The 15,022-nt window shown below is 39.8% G+C and overlaps 1 protein-coding gene across 12 annotated transcripts in view; it reads left to right on the top strand.

Moving 5' to 3' along the window:
* MAP3K4 (mitogen-activated protein kinase kinase kinase 4) overlaps positions 1-15,022 on the top strand; it is a 113,443-nt gene that overhangs the window by 22,555 nt on the left and 75,866 nt on the right. Inside the window, exon 1 of one of the 12 annotated variants that reach the window (XM_049654544.1) lies at positions 633-2,864. The exons of the other annotated variants lie outside the window; for them this stretch is intronic. Coding sequence (XP_049510501.1) covers positions 2,854-2,864 — 11 coding nt within the window. The 5' untranslated portion in view covers positions 633-2,853. Of the gene's footprint in view, positions 1-632; positions 2,865-15,022 lie in introns of those variants that run through there. 12 annotated transcript variants of the gene reach the window in all.

Genomic DNA, 15,022 nt, shown 5'->3' on the forward strand with positions numbered 1-15,022 from the left:
TAATGTTTAGGATATAGTAACTTTTAGTAAGTATTTATTGCAAGGATGCTTTAAAGTAACTAATTCAGCTTCAATTTAAGCGGTAAATTGATTCTTTAAAAAGAATATTCCAACTGTAGCCAACACTTTTTCAGTATATTTTGTAAGATACCTCAGTTCCTTATTATTTCTATCTCTGTTAATAAAAGTTTCTAGTAATGCAATATATCATGGGAGTATGTTGCTTTATTAAAGGTCCTGTAGGCACTGAGGAAAGAATCATAGATGAAAAAAACATCAACAAAAGTAGTAGTGATTAACCAACACAATATCAAGCTGTAAGGAAGTATTGAGACTCAGTATAGTTAAAGTTATTCTTGTAGAAGAGGGATATATTTGTTTATTTAAATATAAATTTTCAGAAATTGAGTGGCTTCTTGGGGCGCCTGGGTGGCTCAGTCGGTTAAGCGTCCAACTTCAGCTCAGGTTGTGGTCTCATGGTTCGTGGGTTCGAGCCCTGCATTGGGCTCTGTGCTGACAGCTCAGAGCCCAGAATCTGCTTCAGATTCTGTGTCTCCCTCTCTCTGCCCCTACCCTGCTCACACTCTGCCTCTTTCTCTCTCTCAAAAATAAATAAATGTTAAAAAAATTAAAAAAAAAAAAAAGAAATCGAGTGGCTTCTTGTCTTAATATATTAGAAATTTTGTTTGGATGATTGTAGCTAAGTCAGAAAAATTTAGGGGCATTTTTTTTCTGTTAATGATTTTTTTCCCCTCAACAGTAGAAATTAGAGTAATAGAACTACTTAATAGTTTTTCTGACAAGCAGACATGAGAAACTGCCAAAAATGCTATGTATTTGTTTGGTGTTCTGGTGCCATCTATAGTTGAAAAGTATGTCATTTTTAAAATATTCGTATATTTAAGTGATACCAGCTTTGTGTGCTAAATCTTGTTTTAGAGCTTTTATCTTCCCTTCTACAATTAGGTTTACAAAGAGTCTTTGATCTTATGTGAATTATAGAAACTGGGACACAAAGTGTTTTAATTGCTACAAAATAAATGGGTTGGATTTGGCTATTTGTAAATATTTTAACCAATAAAATGAAATGTTTCCCTTCTTATATTAATTTCTTTGTTTTTAAACAAAATTTTCCCTCTTGTTTCCTAAAGTAACTGCTGTATGATCCTATCATAAAATAGTTAGCTATGTTGTGAAATTAGTCACTTTGAAAGTTAAGTATGGCTTTTCCTTATATGTAAAACAGAGTAGATAGAGTACCATTTTGTTTTAACACCAAATAATCCACAGGGCAATTTTTAAAATAAAAATTTATACATATACCGCCTTTTAGTGGTATATAATAAACTATTCCTATCATACTTTGGATAAATGTAAATACAGAACAACTGTTTTCAGACACTGGATAATGGGCTATACGGGATTGTCCTCCCTGAGACAAGGGAAACAAATGAAGAGAGCCCTGTAATTACCCTGGTTTTCTGCCCGCAAACCGTTCTAGACTGTGGTGCAGGCAGGAATCTCCGCAGCAAAGCAGAGTAGTCTTCTTGAATTGAGGAGGCAGATTGGAGTTCAGGGAGACTGAAGTGGTTGGAAGTTGAGGGCAGAGTTCTGTAGAGAAAGGAATGATATAGAAAAAGAACTCCAGAAATCTACCAAAGACTTGAGTGTTTGAATACAAGATGCGCTTGTGTAGAGTAGAAACTCTACAAGGTTAAGCAAAGAGCCACTGGAGAACTGTGAGCCAAAAGGTGCCCAGAGTTCACATGGGACTTGGAGGTATTTGAATTTCCAGTGGTCAAAGTGAAAAGTTCTTGTTTGTTGGTCACTGGGACAAGCAATAAAGATATGGAAGATTCACATCTTAGTAGTAGAATCCTAGAGTAAAAGCATGTCTGGAATTAGCCTACCCAAGCTTGAAAACAAACCTTGACAGGATAAAGTGGAATTAGAAATAACAGCTTGTGAAAAAAAAAAAAAGAAAGAAAGAAAGAAAGAAAGAAAATGCCAAATGGTCTCTAAAGGAAGATAACAAAATTCAGGTAGTTAGTTGCATAAAATTATAATGTCTAACATGTGACCAAAAATTACTAGACATGTCAATAAGCCCGAAAAGATGACCCTTGACCTAGAGAAATAATCAATAGAAACAATCCCAGAAATTTCAAAAATGATAGAAGTAGAAGAAGGAATTGTTAATATGGTTGCAATTCAGCTGTTTAAAGGAAAACATGAACGAACATTGGAGAAAAATAAGTAGATAAAAAAGACCACATGGAACTTCAAGAGATGAAAAATAGAGTATCTGAAATTACAAATACACCAGGTGGGATTTTCAACAGAACAGACCCTATAGAAAAAAAAATTACTGAACTTGTGGACCTAGCAATGTCAGTGTTGTAATGTAGTGCAGAGAGAACAAAGACCAGAAAAAACGTAGAGAACAACAGTGACACATGAGGACGTATCAAGCAGTCAGCATTGTGTAATTGAAGTTCCTAAAAGAAGAAAGAAAGGGGGAAAACAGGGAAAAGATGAAGAAATAATGACTGTAAATATTTCAAATTGGATGAGCACTATAAACCCATAGATTTAAAAAATTTGATGAGGCCCAGGAAGGATAAACACAAAGGCAACCATCACTGGAAAAATCACTGCTTAAATCTCCTGTTCTTATGTAGTTCTCTAGTTCTTCTCTAGGATTTACTTATTCTTAAATTAACTGTGTTACAAAATTAAATGTTATTTTAATTAACCACTTTTGCAGGGAGTGTGGAGGTTCATGTCATCCTAAACCTAAAACAACAGCGTGTCACCAAAGATTGAAAATGATTTTCTTATTTGGTTTACTTCATGACCATTAGGTGAGTTTTAAGTCACTTTTGTGTGAAGCCAGTATTTGTGGTTGGGAGGGGGTTTTCCTCCGTTCTTGGCTAGTGTGGCTGTGCCCTTGTAGCTTGAGTATTGATTTTGAATTAGTTATGCCTCTGAAACCTCATCCTCTGAGTGTCTAGTACATGTCAGGATGAGGTATTTTGAAAAGAGAACTCTGCTAAATGTGTGGTAAATATTCTCTAGGTCATTGCTTCTTTACCTTTTTTGGGTCATAGATTGTATTTGAGAATCTGATCAAAACTGTAGACTCTTGACTCCTCTGAAAAATGCACATAATAAAAATTTGCATTCAGTTTCAGGGAATTCGTGGTCTGATGATTGAGCTATAAGGTAATATAGTTTTGGGGTGCCAGGGCGACACAACTGGTTAAGCATCCAGCTCTTGATTTCGGCTCAGGTCATAATCCCTGACCTCAATGTGGGATTGAGCCCTACATTGGGCTCTGTGCTGAGTGTGGAGCCTGCTTAGGAATGTTTCTCTTTCCCTCTGCCCCTCTGCCCTGCTAGCAAGTGCTCACTCTCTCTCTCTGTGTCCCTCTCAAATAAAAATTAAAAAGGGGCACCTGGGTGGCTCAGTCAGTTAAGTGTCCAACTTCGGCTCAGGTCACGATCTTGTGGTTTGTGAGTTTGAGCCCTGCGTCGGGCTCTGTGCTGACAGCTCAGTGCCTGGAGCCTGCTTTGGATTCTGTGTCTCCCCCTCTGTCTGGCCCTCCCATGCTCATGGTCTGTTTCTCTCTGTCTCTTAATAATAAACGTTAGAAAAAAAATTAAACAAAAATACAGTTTTGATACGTTAACTCTTTTTGCGTTCCCTATATTTTTTGTACATGTTGCATTTAAGTGTATACTGTGAGACATTCTTTTCTGAAACCGTAGGTGGTGTTTATTTTTGGCACAAACAAGACTTCTAGGCTCTGCATTTCCAGTAAATTTCACGTTGGCCTTATGTATTCAACCACAGTTACCAATTATGTTCTCTTGAGTGAAGAAAGCTATATAATTAAAAATGGAAGCTTTTATTTTTTTCTTCTAAAATTGTTTTAGACCCATTTACATTTTTTCCTAGTTTACATAGTTTTTAATTAGAAGAAAATTATGTTTTTCACGAGACAACTTTGTGTACGTGTATATATCTTTAATTACGTCTTTGGTGTTGGGTAGTGTTTTACCTCTTGGTTGTTAAGGGGCCATTTCTAAGGATTTCACGATCCCTAAAGGCATCGTTCCTCTCAGGTGAGCAGTTCTCTTTCCTCTTTGGGCTCCCAGCCGGGGAACGGTCTTGCTTGTTGAAATAGCATGGACAGAATAGCCCTTTAGGTTGACTCTGTGATGGATTAGTTGAGAAGCCTTGTGTGTGAAAAAGTCGACGTAGTGCCAGAAGATGGTGCGTATCTGCGTCTGTCTAGTAGCGCACAGTGGGGCGGGAGATGCTTAGGGAGGTGGGTTCGCTCATGTCCTCCCCGCTTTAGCGCCCGCGCAGCTACATGTTCCTGTTAGGACGAAGGACATAATCCGACGGCCGCCTGCGCCTGCGGGGGCTCTCGTTCACTCTGCCCGCTCTGCGCCTGGTCGTCACGGCCTTTCGGTTCCTCCTGAGCCCCGTGCTCCTCTGTCTCAGCTGCTCCTCCTCTCCTTCGTCCCGTCGGGGCCTTCGGAGCTTTCGAATCTCGGTTGAAATGTTGCTTCTTAAAGAAGTCTGCTTTATCGTCGCCGGGAACTGTCCCAGTTCTCGGGGCTGGACCCTGTCCGCCAGCGGTCGTTCACAGCGTAATGGGGGATCGCACTGAAAACACTGGTGTGTGCGCACTTACGTGCTAAGTGTCTAGTTCTTTCTGTAGATTGGAAGCTGCAGGAGGGCAGGAATGGTGACGCTCTCGTTGAGTCGTGTGTTCTTCCTCAACTCTTAGCACAGCGCTTGTCCGGTAGGGCCACTGTTGAACGAATGGCACAGTTAACGTCCTGGAGGAGCTAATAGTGTCGCTGACGCAGCTACACACACAGGGAAGCATATGGGACAGTTAATGTGTGTTTTCAGCTCTAAATAAACCAGTCACTACAACAAACACCCAAGAAAGAAAAAAACGGAAGTGAATAAGATAATACACCTTAAAATTTTTATGTTGCCTTCTGTCTCCTCTCTTACACAAAATCCTGTTCTCAGTGAAAAAAAAGTTAATTATTAATTTCAAATTATCGTTCTCTGATTTAAAAGGCTTGCTTTTCTGTCCTTCTAGGGGGTAGTTTCAGGCTCTGTTTTAGGTATAAACACACGCAGATTTACACAAAACGAGTGGAAACACTAGCCTGATCTGAGGAGTGCTCTATTAGAGGACAGTAAATTAAGGGAAGACAGGGTGTAATTCTTGGACTTGGTAGGGAAGGTAAGTAGCTACCTGAAGGGGAGAGGATTTGACTTAGACCTTTTCTTTTATACGCAGAAAGAAGTAGGGCAAGCAAAGCCTCACTATTCTGTTTCGTTTTGTTTTTTCACTTAAATTGTAGTCACACTGTGGTCCCCAGCCGAATTGAGACTCAGTATCTTAGCCAGGCTAACGCCTTTATAGGTGAGGAAATTTCGACGTGGAGTGGTTAAAAGGCATCAGCAAAGATAGGAGTCCCGCAGCTTGGCTGAGTACTACATCTCCGAACTGTTCCCACGTTCTTTCTCCAGCCCGTAGGGGCCTCCTTCCACAGGGGGAGTATTCCTCCGTGTCTGTCCGGGAGAGGGCAGACGTCCCAGCAACCAGGCTGGGGGTGCAGGGGCCCTGGGCCGTGGGGTTAGGCCAGGACTCCAGTTCTGGCTCAGGTCCTTTCCAGCTGAGCACACAAGTTACCTTTGCAGCTTAGGGATCGCAGTAGTACCTGCGGGGGTCGTCGGGAAGGTGAAATGAGATAACATTTGTAGAGTGCCTAACTGACTACCTAGTATGTAATGGGTATTTGATGACGAGCGCTTCTCATAATCAATGAGAAGTGGCCTTCTGGGCAAAGAAGCCTTTCTACAATGGCTCCATAAGCTCTGGCAAGGATTAGGTGAAATTACATGTGATGGTTAGCATAGTGCCTGGCAGATGGTCAGAATTCAGTACCTAATGGAGGCAATTATACTGTTAGAATGGAAATCATTCATTACTGTGTAACGAATTATACAGCTGATTAAAAACATAAATAGAAATCTGATGCATATCCCAATTTTGGAAGTCACTGTTTTAAAGGGCATTTCTTTACTTATCGTTTGAAATTTTTTTACAACCACAATCATCAGTTCTATTGATAAAGAATTGCTTGATTTCTTAATACTACATTTTCCATTTAGTCCTGGTTCTTAGTCTTTTGTACCTGGTCCAGTAACACCGAATTTATTCAGCATCATCGAGGAACTGTCTCATACAGCATCATTAAGATAATTAGGTCTAAAATAAATTGGTTATTATAAAATAGTTTAGATTTAGAGACAATTGCAAAGATAGTGTAGAGAATTTCAGTATTTCTACTGTCTACATTTGTCACAGCTAGTGAGCCAGCGTTGACACATTATTCTACCTAAGTGGTGGGGAGTTAACCTCCCCGTCCTTGGGACGGGAATGTAGACTTAAATTCTTTGGATTTTTGTCTGTACAGGTGATTTCTCTCTTCTCCCATGTATTTATTTAGTAATTATATCAATGTGGACTCATGGATTCATGGTTATAATTGGATATGATTCATGGGTATAATTCTATATCTGTATTTTGTTGCTCAGAATTTTCCAGTTTTGGCCAATGGGAGCTCTGTTTCTGTGTCCTTCTAAAATACTCCCATAGGTTGTTTGTTTGTTTGTTTGTTTTTTGAGCACTTCCTCACTTGCTGGCACTACAAAGTGCTCCAGGCTTGTATTACATCTTCTTTGCCCCAGTCCTGAACTCAGCCGTTTCTTCTGGTTCTTCTATTGGAGCATGGTGCTGGAAACCCAAGATCTGGTCCCTAGGTAAATGAGCTTTTCTGAGCTGATGTCAAAGCAGAGGTGAGGGATGTTATGTCCAAATTGTCCCAATTGCTTTCCTCACTTTTCTTTGCAGTTTACGTCGCTAAAAACCCTGGGAGAATATATTTCATATACTCATATTTCTTAGATCTATCTACCCCCAAGAGTTAGGGTTCATCTTTTGAGTGTGTGCGTGTGTGTGTGTGTCACAGAGCATATTTATAGTTAAAACTATTTTAAAAATCTGAATTAGAAAGGTAACTTGAGCTAAGGCGATTCAGACAGCTCATGTGTTTCCTACAGAAAGAGGCTCCTCAGTTACTTGATTTCTAAGAATGACAGGGAGTAATTCATGATAGAAAATGTGTTTTTTTCCACAAATTCAAATTAAAATAAGGGAATTTAAAAAATGTTCTCATTTGTTAGAGTAGGTAGAGGGACATCATAATTCTTATTGCTACCTTAAAAAAATTTTTTTTGCCCCCTTTAAAATTTTAAGCATTTTTCTTGTTTCTCTTTAATGTTTTGTGCACACTTGGCATAGAAGACCCTTTGTTTGCTCTTCCTTCCAGCGTTGATCCAGTTTTTCATCTTCCCACTTAAGCTGCTTCAGCCCCGCAGTTCCCTTTATTTATTTATTTATTTATTTATTTATTTATTTATTTTTTAGGTTTATTTAGTTTGAGCGAGCGAGAGCATGAGCAGGGATGTGGCAGAGAGAGAGGGAGAAAGGGAGAGAGAGAGAGAGAGAGAGAAAGAGAGAGAGAGAATCCTAAGCAGGCTCCACACTGTCGGCGCCAAGTCTGACGTGGGGCTCGAACCTGCAAACCGCGAGATCATGATCGGAGCTGAAACCAAGAGTCGGGTGCTAAACTGACTGAGCTACCCAGGCACCCCTGCAATTCTCCTTTTGAAGGAATTAGCATTTTTATGTTGCTTTCTTTAAATTCTTTTCCATGGGCATTTCATCCTCAGATGCGGTCACAACAAGACTGATCTGTGCTTATTTTCACGTCTTGTATTGAAAAGACATCCTCTCACCTGTGCTGCCGGCATCCTTCTCCTGTTCATGGTCAACAACTCAGCTGGAAGGCCCCAAATCGGTGCATCTCAGAAGGGTTTTTGTTCCATTTTGATTGTCTCCTTGCGAATCTATATTCATACGATCTAGTGTTGGTTTGTAGAGCTTTGGAAAAAGATGTAGATGATAGATATGCTCATACATTTTTGGAGCTGTTGGAACTGGTAAAAATAAAGCACACCTGAAAATGTCTTACTCTTTGCCCTCTTATTTTTATCCTCAGTTCTTGCAGCAAAATTGCAGGAAAAACGAGAATAATCACATTTGTCTTTTCATCTGTAGCATGACTTATATGCATTTACATACCTAAAGCTTCTCTTTCTTTATCTTTTTTTCTCTCTCTCTTCTTTTGGTTCTAGTTCTTTTTTGGAGTAGTCTTCTGGTTAACCAGAAATGAAAGATAAGTCTTTAAAGCAGTTTGTTATATTTGTTTATAAGACTTTGTTTTCTGAAAGACTTCATCTGAAAATACTCTTTTTTTTTGAGAGTGGTGGGGAGAGGGGGAGGGCAGAAGAAGCCGGAGAGAGAGAATCCCAAGCAGGCTGCACGCCCAGCATGGAGCCCAGACGTGAGGCTCAGTATCACAACTGTGAGATCATGACCTGAACTGAAATCAAGAGTCAGACGCTCAACTGACTGAGCCACCAAGGCACCCCTGAAAATCTTTTTTCAACAGGTTATAATTATTTTTATTTCTAATGATGAGCAGAACTTATCCATATGGAGTGTATATTTATTTTTTTATCTTTAAGTGTTCTTTTTGTTCTAGTTAGTTTAGGACTGATAAAGTATACTTTGTGTAAATCTGTGAGTTAAATAAAAGACTTTTGCTAGAAGATCTAAGTCAGGTAAGCCTTATCCATACGTGACCTAACCCTTTCCAAGACCTGACCTTCTCCATTTCTTCTATAAAACATATCTACTGATGCTTGCAGCATCATGAATGATTGACAGGTTACACTCTAGAATGGCCGTGACTTTCTGTTTCCACCAGTTGAAACATATGCTTATCAAGAGTTCCTTGTTTGTTCCTAAATCTGTTTAGGTCTGTTGTATGTTTTAATTGTTATTGCATAATTTAGTACGCTTTTTTTTTTTTTTAGTACGCTTTTATACAAACATGTGAACTGTGAATGCAAAAGAGAATTGTAGTTTCTCTCTAGATGGAATACTTTGGAAAGTCTCAAGATAGGTCACAAAAAGAAAATTGCTATCAAATAGGTAAAGGAGAGGACTGTTAACATTTAGGAAGAAAAATCATGAAAATCTGGAAAAGTTGCTCCACGAAAGTCTTTAGATTCTTGTTCTATTTTAAAGAACTAGAGTGTGGATTGCAGACACCGCACTTGGTCGTGGTATGTGTGACTCATGACTTCTCTCAGGGACCCACACTAAAAGGCAAGGCTGTGGCCCTCATCAGAGTGGTGATAGGTTTAATCTCATTCATGGGCTTAAAGTGAAAGTAGATGTTTAAGTTTTATATGTGTGTCTGTTATCTCTTATAATTTAACAAGCCATATCAAAGCTTAATGGCTTAAAATGAAACCCATTTCTTATCTGTTATGGTACTGAGTGGGTCTTCTGCTTCTCATGGTCTTGGCTTGGGTTCAGTGGACAGCTGGAAGGTCCAAAATAGCCTCACTCACAAGCTAGCAAGTTGGTGCTGGCTGTCAGCTGGAAGCTCACAAGACTTTGGCCTAGCTAGGCTCTTCGTGAAGCCTGTCCACCTGCCTGGGTGGGGCTTTGAAGACCGCGGAAGTCTCAGGGCTGCTGGCCTTCTTACCTGTGGCCAGCCTCCCCTGAAGGACAAGGGTGTAACTGGCCCAGTGTCACTTTCACTGCATCTCTTTAGTTAAAGCAGGTTACAAGGTCATACTGGATTCAAGAGGAGGTGATTATAGAAGGGTGTGAATACTGGGAGGCCAGGTTTGTGGAAGGCCACCAAAGTCACAGCTACCACAGATGTTTCGGGTTTTCGAGTTTGCATGTTTCATTCTTAATGCTCTTGATATGTATTTAAAAAAATTTTTTTTAGTATTTATTTTTGAGAGAAGAGAGAGAGACAGAGCACAAGTGGGAGAGGGGCAGAGAGAGAGGGAGACACAGAATCCGAAGCAGGTTCCAGGCTCCGAGCTGGCAGCACAGGGCCCGACGCGGGGCTCGAACTCACTGACCGCGAGATCGTGACCTGAGCTGAAGTTGGACACTTAGCCGACTGAGCCACCCAGGCGCCCCTTGCATGTTTCATTCTTAATGCTCTTGATATGTATTTAAAAAATTTTGTTTTAATATTTATTTTTGAGAGAGAGAGAGAGACAGAGCACGAGTGGGAGAGGGGCAGAGAGAGAGGGAGACACAGAATCCAAAGCAGGCTCCAGGCTCCGAGCTGGCAGCACAGAGCCCGATGTGGGGCTTGAACCCACGAGCTGTGAGATCATAACCTGAGCTGAAGTCAGACACTTAACCGACTGAGCCACCCAGGTGCCCCTGATATGTATTTTTAAAATTAACTGGGTAGCCATAAGTCTCAGTGGCATTTGATAAGAAGGCTTCTAATAAATGAAAGCGTAAGCAAATTTAGAGTAATTCGATTAAAGCTTGTATTCTTAAGAGTGGGGACATAAGGATTTCAACCCATGTTAATCTGATTCCAAAACCACGATTCCCTCTGTTATCCACCATTGCCATTGTTCTGGATGGGAGGTAGTTACCTTGGCACCTAGGGTTACAGTATCCCAATAACATCATCCACAGAAATCAACAATCATTTAATTCTTGCAGCCTTAAAAAAAAATTACATTCTTCAAATAATTAAATGGGATTGTATTTTAATAGACTTTAGATGATGATTAAGTCTGAAGTATCAAAAGAGAACATTATTTTTGCCTCACAAGTTCATTTATTCAGTAGGTAGTTATTGGGCACATAATCTGCACCAGGTACTGTCCTAGACATTGGGGAAACTGTGGTAAAACAGTAATAGATGGGTCCCTGCCTTCCCAGAGCTTTGAGACTGGTTGGGAGGGATAGTTCTTTTCACGGGAAATCTTTTTTTTTTTTTTTTTAATCTGCTTTTGTTAAAAAAAAATGAATTTAGTTTAAAAAAAAATTAAGTTTGAATGTCTGTCTTGAAAACCAAGACTCAGTAGGTTTGTAAAGACCCTATACTCTGAGTCAATGAAGTTCAATATATTTCTTTTAATGTTTATTTATTATTTTGGGGGGAGAGAGACAGAGCGTGAGCAGGGGAGGGGCAGAGAGAGAGGGAGACACAGAATCTGAAGCAGGCTCCAGGCTCTGAGCTGTCAGCGCAGAGCCTGACACGGGGTTGGAACCCACCAGCTGTGAGATCAGGACCTGAGCCAAAGTCGGATGCTTAACCAACTGAGCCACCCAGGCACCACAGAAAAAGTTAAAAACTTAGCAAATATTGGATAAATTTGAGGTTTGACAACAGTTTAGTTGGAGGTTAGCTGATAAACATTCAATGATAGGCTGACAATATAGATCAACTAACTTTTTAATTAATTGGCTCTTACAAATACAAACCAACTGAGCAACCTCAAATTTAGCTTAGCTGCTTTTGATTTATACCACCAGCCAAGCAAACTCTTTAATATGAATTCTTAAAAAAAGAAATCTAGAAAATCTACCACCTCTGCCTACCCCCCTCCCTGCCTTTCCTCGAAGTGTTTCTTTAATTATTGTTTAATAGAGAATAGGTTAGTGAGAAGGCAGAGTTGACAGAGAGGATCTCACACGGTTGAGTACTATACTTCATAAGTGAATAAAATACTTGATTGTTTTTAAAAAAATTTTTAATGTTTATTTTTAAGAGAGAGAAACGGAATGTAAGCAGGGGAGGGGCACAGAGAGAGGGAGACCAAATCTGAAGCAGGCTCCAGTCTCTGAGCTGTCAGCACAGAGCCTGACGCGGGGCTCCAACACACGAACCGTGAGATCAGGACCCAAGCCAAAGTCGGAAGCTTAACTGACTGAGCCACCCAGGTGTCCCTAAAATTGATTTCTAGGGACTTTGCTAAAGAACTTGTAAAGAAGGGTGTGTGTGTGTGTGTGTGTGTGTGTGTGTGTGTGTGTGTGTGTTTGGTGTGTTTGGGCTTTTGCAAAACCACAGATGTTTTTGAACTCGTCTAATCCAACTTCATTATTTTATAGATGAGCTATTTCGGGCACCATGTGGTTCACCAACTGTGTCACAGCAGAACTATTTAACCCCTAGTTACTTGAATTTTTGTCTTGTCTTCCACACATTTTCCATTGAAATGACAGCAAAACCCCTTGGGTTGAGTTCAGGGCACACTTTTGTTGGACCAGATTCTATGTCAAGTGAATAGTACTTTAGCAAAGTTTGATGTGAAAAGAGTGAGACACTGTTTTATATGACTGTCAGAAATTTAGCACTAGAAAGAAATTTCACATCTGTGTGTTTTTCAGCACATATCAGGCCAGTGTTTCAGGGCAATTGATGTAAACCTCGTATTACTTTCCTCATCCAAAATAATTGGTATCCATGGCAACATTCTGAACCAGTCAACTGACCACATTAGCTCATCTCACATGAGCTAATACAAAATGAGGTTTTGGATGGTTTGGGTTAGTTAATTGAAATGATGCACGTTCTTTTGAACTTACCGCTAGTGTTTATATTCCTAGATTTTGTGTATAAATTTTTCTTTTTACAGAGAGAAAAGAAACTTGTAGCTTGGTTTCCCTTCCCACCCCTCTATTGTATATTGCTTCTTAGCTTAGACTCCCAAGCCGAGTTGTTTTTCTCTGTCTCCTTTTGAGATTTTTCTCTTCATCATTGGTTTTCAGCAATTTGATTATGATGTGCACAGTCAAAACTGATGGTTTTCTTCAAGTTGTTCTGCTTGGAGTTTGTGGAGCTCCTTGGATCTGTGAACTACAGTTTCCTTCCAATTTAGAACATTTTCAGCCCTTAATTCTTAAAAGATTTTTTCTGTGCTTCCCTTTTTCTGTTTTGGATTCTAATAACACACATGTTACACCGCTTGTTACTGCCCCACAGATAACTGATGCCCTGTTCTTTTTCTTTGTTTTCCTTAATCTTTTTCTGATTCATTTTGGATCATTTCTATTGCTGTATCTTCAAGTTCACGGTTCTTTTCCTCTGCTGTGTCTCATCTGCTTTTAAATCCCATCCAGAGTGTTTTTCATTTCAGATACAGTTTTCATCTTTACAGGTTCTGTTTGAGCAAAATTTCTGGTCTGCTTACTGATTTTTTTTTCCTGGTTTGGGCCATATTTTCCCTTTTTTTGGTAATTTTTGACAGGATGGCAGGCATGAATTTTACTTATTTTGTGCCAGACTTGTAAAAAATTCCTTCAAATATATTTGGACTTTGTACTGACATGTATTAAGTTACTAAGTTACTTGGATGGAAGGTAAACTATTAACATTTCCAGCGGGTGTGAGTGCCATGTTGACGGGCTGAAGTCATCCTAAGAAAGTGGCTGTCAGCTCCACACGGCAGTCTTTCTACCTCACTTTCTGTGTGGCATAATGCATGAAGAGTGATGAAGTGCACCGTGCTTTATCTTACTTTAATACATTGTTTATGACAGTATTCCTCTTTGCTTCCATGCGTTTTTTATGTTTGCTGTTAGAGTAATTAAATAATTTGGAAACACTTTGAAACCAGTAGTGCTTATTGCGTCTGTGCGAGGTTATAAAGACTACGATGACTTTCTGTTTTGGGATAGAGGCAGATTTGAAAACGAGAGATCTTCAGCTTCTGGAGAAGTATTACAGGGATTTAGTCTTTTACTTTTATTTGGAGAGTGCAGCCAAGTGAATTTTTCCGTGTGTAGAGAAATAACTTGTCCGTAGTTAGATGACAGGTATTTTTTCTTCTGTTTCCCCAAATTAAATTTTTTCATAAAAGTTAGCATCTTTATTACATGCACTGTCTTTGACTCTTTTTATCTGCGAAAGCAGTGGACTTGTTTCCATCCTATGCAGATCAGACAAAGGTACTTCTTGAAAAATAAACTCTCCTCATCCTGAGATCATGATTCTGTCCTTAGCTCTGCGAGCTGGCCCTTGGAGACCTGGCTCACTGATGTTTGCACATTTTCAGTCCCTCTTCATAAAAACCTCCTCCTCCTCTACTTCGTGCTTGAGTAATTTATTCACGCACACAGCACTGCTGGATGCTACTGAAACATGCCATTTTATGTGCCTGTCTTATACTGTAGTGTTTTCCACATAGCCGTTGATTTCCAATATTTTGATATCCTTGACTTTTTTGAAATATTTATAACTGAATTTCCTGAAGTATTTTAGAATGTTGGCTTTACAAATTATATATTCGTCTTTTTCTTCGTCTTAGAAAGATTAAGTCACGTACGCAGTCACCTGTCTAGTCAGGCTGGGACTTAGCCTTTGGTCTTCCGCTTCCTGAGTTCACGTCTCTCTTCACTGCAGAGGGATGTTTTGATTGTCTCGTTTGCTCCTTTATCTGACTCCATTTTTCTGTTTAGCCTGGCATTCGCTGCTATCTGGCCTTGATGTGTTTAACTGACTAAATGTCTGTGCTGTAGTTCTGTTGTGATCACCATTCTGAAATATGAAATATGTTTTTGTGGTAAAACATTGAATGGTTTTGAGTTCTGTCCTAGAAACTTGGAGACACAAAAGTAATGAAATGTGCTGCCCTTCCTTACCATTGACTTTGTCTTAGTGGGGAAAAAAAAGTTATAGTATTGAATTTGAAACAATTTAGAAGGCGTTAAAAATGTTAAGATAGTTTCTGGGCCTGTACCATGCTGAACTCAAAGGCAGACTTCTCTTTCCTTTTTTATTTAAAAAAATATTTTTTTTAATGTCCATTTATTATTGAGAGACAGAGAGAGACAGAGCATGAGTGAGGGAGGGGCAGAGAGGGGGAGACCCGGAATCCGAAGCCGGCTCCAGGCTCCGAGCTGTCAGCACAGAGCCCGACGCGGGGCTCTCACTCACCTACTGCAAGATCATGCCCTGAGCCAAAGGTGGACACTTTACCGACGGAGCCACCCAGGTGCCCCTTTCCTTTTTTATT

The sequence above is a fragment of the Panthera uncia genome (assembly GCF_023721935.1).
Source record: "Panthera uncia isolate 11264 chromosome B2 unlocalized genomic scaffold, Puncia_PCG_1.0 HiC_scaffold_24, whole genome shotgun sequence".
NCBI classification, from domain to species: domain Eukaryota; kingdom Metazoa; phylum Chordata; class Mammalia; order Carnivora; family Felidae; genus Panthera; species Panthera uncia.